Source organism: Propithecus coquereli, unplaced genomic scaffold (assembly GCF_000956105.1).
Source record: "Propithecus coquereli isolate 6110/MARCELLA unplaced genomic scaffold, Pcoq_1.0 Scaffold157, whole genome shotgun sequence".
NCBI lineage: Eukaryota > Metazoa > Chordata > Mammalia > Primates > Indriidae > Propithecus > Propithecus coquereli.
The window spans coordinates 4,121,908-4,129,872 of NW_012140191.1; the positions used below are offsets into that span (position 1 = coordinate 4,121,908).

The following is a 7,965-nucleotide window of genomic DNA, read 5'->3' on the forward strand; positions in this document are numbered from 1 at the left end:
TTGATTAAAGATGTTCACATTCCATTCTTTGCCCCACTCCCAAAGAACAACTGTCTAGTTGATTGTGACTTCAGAAGTCTATGAGATTGTAGATGTTGTCAAAAAGTCCAAGTATTATGGGAAAATATATGGTAGGGGATCTTTGCACTTACAGACTTTGCTGCTTGGCTCTAGCCATCTAGTGAACTTGACCATCAGGTAATTAATCTGGCGTCTTAGCTGGCCTCACATTGAACACTGATGCCTATCAGCATTTTAGTTACGTATCCACTTGAATTGATGGTTAGGATGACTGGCTGTCCATCCATTCTGTCATTGAACTGGGCCATTGTCTTTTACCTGGATCATTGAACTTTTTGAGCTTCTTTTGAGTGTTGTTCCATGTGGAGTCACAACTTAACATAAGTCATATATCATATCTTCACAGCCAGGAATGACCAACCTGCCTGGCACAAAGATAGGTTTAAGTGACTGAATTTGGCCATCTTGGACAAAAGAGTAAAAGTAATTTTGTCCTAGGGAGGCTGTATACAGAGTACAGATTATTGGGGGTGAGAAGTGATTAGATAACACATTTGTAATGTCCTTAGTACAGTGTCAGGCACGCAGAGCTCTGGAGAGGCCACACTTCACTTTCCTTAGTTCTCGCCCCAAGATGGCTTCCTCTTCCTCTCTACCTTTTCCTCTCATTAGGCACTTAAGCCTGCATCTCATACCATTTTTCTAATGGATCTAAACTTCCTCCTGAGCTCCCACACCCCCAGAGGGTTGAGGCTATGGAGAGTGATGGCTTTGGGGCAGTGGGTACCTACATTTGCCAACAGACAGCATCACTCTCTTCCACTGAAACAGTCTCTTTTAGATCATTTGGTTCATTTGGGCTTGGTGGTTTTGCTCCTTCTCAGGATGGCCTTGAGTCTGTGCACGCGAGTTGGTGTGCTGTCCCACGATGCCAAGTCTGGCCCTTGGCCTGTGTGTTCTGAGTTGCACTCAGACCTGTATCACCTTTGGGTGCACAGATCAGGTAATCTGGCCTTAGCCTAGGCCTCCACTAGTCACCGATTCCTTCAGTGGCTCCTGTCCCTTCACTGACGCATGTGGGAACTTTTGGATCCTCTATCCCAAGGATGGGCACACTGTGGCCCTCAGGCCAAAGCTCATTTTTGTAAATAAAGCTTTATTGGAATATGGCCATGCCTGTTCATTTGCATATGGACTATGGCTGCTTTCATACTACAATAGTATTGAATAATTGTAACAGAAAATTTCTTGTCTACAAAGCCAAAAATATTTGCTATCAAGCCCTTTACAGGAAAAGTTTGCTGTCCACTGCTGTCCAACAGAACATTCTGTGATGAATGTTCTATATGTGTGCTGTCCAATACAGTAGCCATCAGTCACGCATAGTTATTTAGCACTTAAAATGTGGCTAGTGTGATTAAGGAAGCAAATTTTAAATTTTATTTAATTTGATTGCTTTGAATTTTAATTTAAGTAGCCTGTGTGTCTAGTGACTACCATATTGGACAGTACAGCTCTAGACACCCCAAACAGGCCTTGAGAGCCTGGAATTCTACCTCAGGATCTTCTCTCTGGCCACTTTCCTCAACTTCCACATTATTGCTCCTGGGACATGTGTCCACATGCAAGGTTTTTAACCAGGGATATGTAGCTTTCCTTAGGCGGAGTAGGGGAAACATGCTATTAGTCTCATGCTCCAGATTCTTCCATAGCTATCAGCTGTTTCCTGCCCAGCACAATGCACCCTGCCCCAAGATTTGACCTCAGAATAGGATGCAACGAGGAAACTCCACAATATTCTTCTTCGTCCACAATCCCTTGGTTCTGGGAGGGCAGGCGTTCCCTCCTCTCTCATGTGGTCAGAACTTCTCTTATAAAACGCTCTATCCTCCTCCTCAGAGATAACATCGGTTCTTTTTCCTTCAGAGGACTATCTGATGGATGAGGAGCAGAGATAGGGAGATCAGTCACACAGGCATTCCAGAATACTGCACTTGACAGGATTACTCCAGGAACTCTATTTATGTGAGGTTAGAAGCCTGATTGCTCAGATTAGCAAATATTTGTTGAGCCCCTGGTGTGTTTCGAGCACTCAATCCATTGCTAGGAAGGTCTCAATCTGCTCCTCCCCAGGTTCTGTTTTTCTCCCCCTTCCTCAAGCCAATAAATAGTTTCACAATCATCCCTTTTGATCTGATTTTAGCAGCTGTGGGGGAAATACTTGCAATATAAGCATAGCCTTTTCTTGAATAATTTACATATTTTTCTGAAAGCCATTTCTGCAGAGCCAGTCCTGATCTCTTCATGTAGACCCACGTCCCTCACTCATCCTCTTTCCCTGCCTGATTTTCCCCCAGAGCACTTACCACCCGACAAACTCTATGATTACCTGATGAGCTAACTTCCTGTCTCCCCTTTTAGAATACAGGCCATGAGAGAGCAGGAACCCTCTGCTTGATTCACTGCAGTATTCTTACTACACAGAGCAGTGACTGACAGAAGGTAGGTACTCAAATACTCTTGAATGAATGAAAGAATCAGGATTATATCTCATAGTATAACTTTGATGTTTAAAAGCAAACAAAACTCTGTTCCCATGAAGGGTGAAGACAGAGAAGGACAAAGGTGACAAAGGATGTAGAGAATTCTTCTTTACTGCTTTGTGGGGATGGAGAGGGGCAAAGGCTGTAAAGAAACAGGGAATCCTGCCTGCATCATTGATTGAAAAAACCAAACTGTGAGAAGTTGAACAATGACCTATTGCTGGCAGAGAAGGTATGAAAACCCACATGCCCTGACTCCCAGATTCCAAGTTTTCACAATGCTCATTTTTTACTGATTACAAATATTGTGACCCAGAATATTTTCTGAAACTCATTTATTTACCGAAAATTTCATCAGTTATCAGCTTCTGGAGATCTCTTTTATTTTTAAATAAAATAATTAGGCATAAGTTTCTGTTTGGAACAAGCTGAAATGCTTTCAAATGATTTTTCACCTTAGCATTCTTAAGTTGCAATGCATCTTAAATTAGGCTTCTTAGAAAATGAAAGGGGGCTAGCGAATAAAATTTCTGAAGATTTATTTCAAATGAAATCGTATGTACAACAGGATACCACAAAGCACGAATTATCCTACATTAGTACGGCATTGCTCCTATCGTCATAATCAGCAATCCTGCAAAACCTTTGAAATCAACTTTTCTTTCTCACTTTGCCAAGAATGTGAAATTATTGGAGAATTGGAAATGGCCTAATGTTTAGTTACTTAATGAAAATAGCATAGATTTCCCATTCTGGTGAAGTGATAGAAATCTCTACAAACTCATCAGATGGAAAGTAATGGCTTTGAAAATGCAAGAGAGGGGAGAACACAGGAATCAATTAAATTGTTTTTGTCGTAGTAGTTACAGATTGTGAAACGCTGTTTTTGTTTTAAGAGATTTTGAATGGGATTTTGCATTAGGGAATACTTAGTACCAGAGCAGTTAACCGAAGGAGAAACAAGCCTTGGTAAGTTCCTGGTTATTGTCCTGCCTCCAGGGATTACCTGAACATGTTTCTTCCATTGATCTCCTGATGTTATATAAATTAACAAAGTCTATACAATACACATAGCTCAGATTCAAAGCAAATGTTTGAGAGAAATCACACTAAAGGTAAGTTTATTTATTGGCTTCCCCCACACCCTGTGTTTTGTTCAACTGTGAAAGAGATGGGGAATAGGGCCAGAAGTAGCCAATTGTCTTCACACAGTGGCAGAGAAGGGACTAGAAACAAGATTTTCTGTCTCCAAATCCAAGGTGTTTCCTCGGCTTCTGCAGGGTTCTCTTAACCAGTGATTCTCAACCCCAAAGAAAATTTGAAATCTCGGATTCCATGGCCTTATCCTTAAATGAGGTGGACAGATGGTCAAGGATCACAAACTCAAATGCTTTCAGGGGCCTGGCATGTATTTGTGTGAAGCTTGCCTGCTGGGGGTAAGATAACTGGGATTTATTCAGGACCATGGTAATTAGAACATGCATGGCCTTCCTTAACACATTCACATGCAAAATTTTAAAACTCTTTGCTGTTCACAGGGCCTGGGTTTAGTCTGCAGGCCTTGGGCCAGCTGCCACTGGAACAAATAATTGCTAAGGTACAACCAGACACATTCTATGAACTCATATCTTTTGGGAAACTGTTTTTTTTTTTTTTGGATATAGGTCTCACTCTGTCACCCAGGCTGGAGTGCAGTGGCATGATCATAGCTCACTCCAACTCCTGGGCTCAAGTAATCCTCCTGCCTCAGCCTCCCTAGTAGCTGTGACTACAGGCATGTGCCACTGCACCCAGCTAATTTTTGAATTTTTTTTTTTTACTGAAAGGGTCTCATTACATTGCCCAGGTAGGTTGTGAGACTGCTCTTGATGTCTATCTGTGCAAGTTATTGATTTAATGTTTCCTAGCACCAAAATTATCCTTTTTGCTTGCTCTGTGAAAATGGAGATGGGCCCTTGAGATTATTTTCTTTTGTCAGCTGACACAGGTTAAACTATGCCAGTAGAGGGTGCTGGAGAGAAATTGCGAGAGAAGGAGTTTGCTTCTGGATTCCAATGAACTCCTTAGGCAGGCTCCTGCAGCATGGGCAGCTTCTCCAGGATCCAGCTCCTGAAGCGCAGGTGACACCTCAAGCATTTTGCTCCTGTAGGGCACACAGGTTCTCTAGTGTCCAGCTTTTGTAGAGTGTGAAGCACCTTTAGCACCCAGCTCCTATAGCATGGGTGACTTCTTAAGCATGCAGCTCTCACAGTACATACAGCTTCTCTAGTGCCTGGCTCCCACGGTGTACTGTGGCCAGCAGCTGTCCTTGTATTTTGTAGCAGAATCTCTCTAGTAAAACACCTCCCTATAAACAGCTCTCCCTGACACCCCAGAGGGAGGATCTTCAGCAGGTTCTATTGGCATGGCACCACAGTGACCTACCTCTCTGCCATTGCATTAGCCACAACCATGCCTCCAACAATGTCTTAATCTATTCAGGCTACTATAACAAAGTACCATAGATTGGGTGGCTTATAAACAACAGAAATTTATTTCTCATAGTTCTGGAGGCTAAAAGTCTGAGGTCAGGGTATCAGCATGGCCGGGTTCAGGTGAGCGCTCTCTTCTAGTTGCACACTGCTGACTTCTTGTTGTATCTTTGCATGGAGAACTCTCTAGGGTCCCTTTTATTAATATAAGGGCATTAATCCCAATAATGAGGGCTCCATCCTCATAACCTAATCACCTACCAAAGGCCCCACCAAACAAGGTCTGAATCTCAACTTTCAGTGCAGGGAGTTTTTTCTTGGATGCTCTATCTCAGCCCTAGGAGTAGTGGCTGATGCTTGTATCTATTATTTTTGTATTATTTAGCACTCTCCTCACTTCTTACTAGCCAATCTCATTACTCTAATCTTTTCTCATAGTTAACAACTCTTTGTATTAAACTTTACCTTGTTCAAATTGTTGTGTGGATTCTGTTCATGAATGGACCCAAGCTAAACTACCTTGGAGCGCTCAACAGCTTTTCCATTTACGTTGGTGTCATTCAGACAGGACATCTCTACCCATTCCAGACAAGCTATCTTTACATGTCCCTACCCAGAAATTGGACGTGCCTTAATGTATATTTTCAAGCCTCTTGACTTGAGCAAAGTGTTAATTATCCAACCTCATTTAACAGATAACTGAGAATATGAAAAGTTAGCTGGGTTCCTTACGATCTCACAACCAGTTAATTATGGAGCTGGGACCATACCCCAGCATCCTGACTCCCAATCTGATGTTCTTTCCTCTCTGCTACACTGGCATTAGTCACCAAAAAAATGTTAATTAAGCAACTGTTTGTATATGGTCCTATAGATAATCAAATTATAAAAGGAAAATGAACTTAGATATACTTCTCAGGTAGGGAGAGCAGGGGTTAAGGAAAGAGCGTGGAATTTAGGATCAGAGAGATATGAATTATTCACCTCCTGGGGGACCTGGGGTAAATGGACTGCGTTGTTGTAAAGTGGAAATATCTGTCATCTAGTGTAGGAAACAAGATCACAGACACAAAGCACCTATGATCACTGGACAAATTTAGGGGAACCAGACAAATAAAATGGTGATTGAATCATGCTGAACCTACTACCTTTCGCTCAATTATTTTCCCCACTCACATATTTCTCCCACATATATTTTAAGAAAAAGTTTTAAAAAAGCCTTTTCTGGTATTTTCTCCCTGACCTGCCACTGTGTCTGCTCTCCAACAAAGAATACGTTTCTAGCAGCGTAATGCTGAATGAGTTAAGGTGAGTCAGAGTCGAGACAGAAGTGAGCCCCATGTTGCCTCATTCAGCGATGTTCTACTTAATCAGTGTGAATAAATGGAAAGTGAGCTACATTCAGAGAGGTGCATCACGGGAATCACTTTCCTGTCTGCCGGGCGCTGTTTGCACAGAGACATCCAGGCCATTTGGTGTAATCGCCTTCTGTGTTTGAAGTCTGTCTGGGGCAGAGCCTTGCTCAGGTCCATAAAGCCACGTAAACATCCTGGGTCTCAGCCCCTCGGCTCTCCTGCAATCTCCCCTTCAGAGCCCTCTTATTTGATTAAGAGATTTGGGTTCCATGAACCACAGACTATTTCACCTTTCTTTATTTGCATGTTCCATAATTTTTTAAAAAAGATAACAAATGGTATTAAGATAATAATTGCCATCCTTTATTAAGTGCTTATAAACCAGGTATTTAATATATATTTTCTCATTTTATCTTCCCAACACTCCTGCATGGTAATTACTATTATTTCCACTTTACAAGAAAATGAAAAAAACCCAACACTGAACTTTGGAAAGATTATGCGCTCACTTGCCCAATGATACATGAGTCCATTTGGTTTTAAAAGAATTATCTTTTCAGTACACCACATTGCTGCTTTAGGTGCAATTTGTTAGTCTACCATTTTGAAACAAAACAGCATCTATATTCTGTGACAGAATTGTGCTTACTGTTTGCTACTGCTTCCAGAGCCAGGAGAATGGCTTTTCTCTGAATACAATTACTTTCCATTTATCCACACGCTGATTACACTGGAGAACAATGCATCATTTGGTATACTGTTGGCCTATTTTTATAAATCTTGATGCTCTACTCCCTTCAAGCTTATTAAGGCCATCGTTATCTTTCCTAGCTAGCTCAGCTCAAATGAAAACTGGCCAGACTTTGGAAATATTTTTTTTTCTATCTTGAAACAGAATTAAGACTTTTACCAAAAAGCCAGCCTCTGCACTTTGTCCACCAGACTGTGCCCTCATTAGTGTGGGAATGAAGAAGGGATTAAGGCAGAGCAGGAGAGGATTAGAATTAGTGTGGAACATCTCCGTTCTCTGTTCTCCTGACCTTTCCCTCACCCCAGCAGCCTCTGGAGAGAGGAGAGGAAAAAGGTATCCAGAAGGCCATATGTTGTAGCAATTTAAAAGTATTCATTTAAAGGCATTTATTTTAAAATAAAATTTAATGTTAAAAAATGTAGTGTGTCATGCCTGTGTACTGTTCTAAATGTTGATGTGCAGTATTGTTACACCTTAAATGAGTTATAGACATAAGAATCAAGTGTTGCCAGAAAAATGAAGGGATGGATACATTCCCATAAATCGAATTACAGAATATAGCAGAATGTATGTAATGCTGATTTTGGAAAAACATGATCATAGGTCCAAACACGACTTACTTATTGCTTAACAAAGATAGAAGACATTTTTAATGCATAGCAAAATCAAGTCTATTTTAAAGAAAAGCTTGTGCCCTGGACCATATTCTTTGTACTGAACCATATTATTCTTTTGCCTGAGGACTGGGTCAGTTCAAAAATTCCCTTCCTAAGGCTGGACGCTGTGGCTCACGCCTGTAATCCTAGCACTCTGGGAGGCCGAGG

At 41.4% G+C, this 7,965-nt stretch overlaps 1 protein-coding gene across 1 annotated transcript in view; it reads left to right on the plus strand.

The window, feature by feature from the left end:
- Positions 1-6,326: 6,326 nt before the first annotated feature.
- UPP2 (uridine phosphorylase 2) overlaps positions 6,327-7,965 on the plus strand; it is a 44,108-nt gene continuing 42,469 nt past the window's right edge. The window contains 1 exon segment of the mRNA XM_012640764.1: positions 6,327-6,343. Within this exon segment, the coding sequence (XP_012496218.1) occupies positions 6,327-6,343 (17 nt within the window).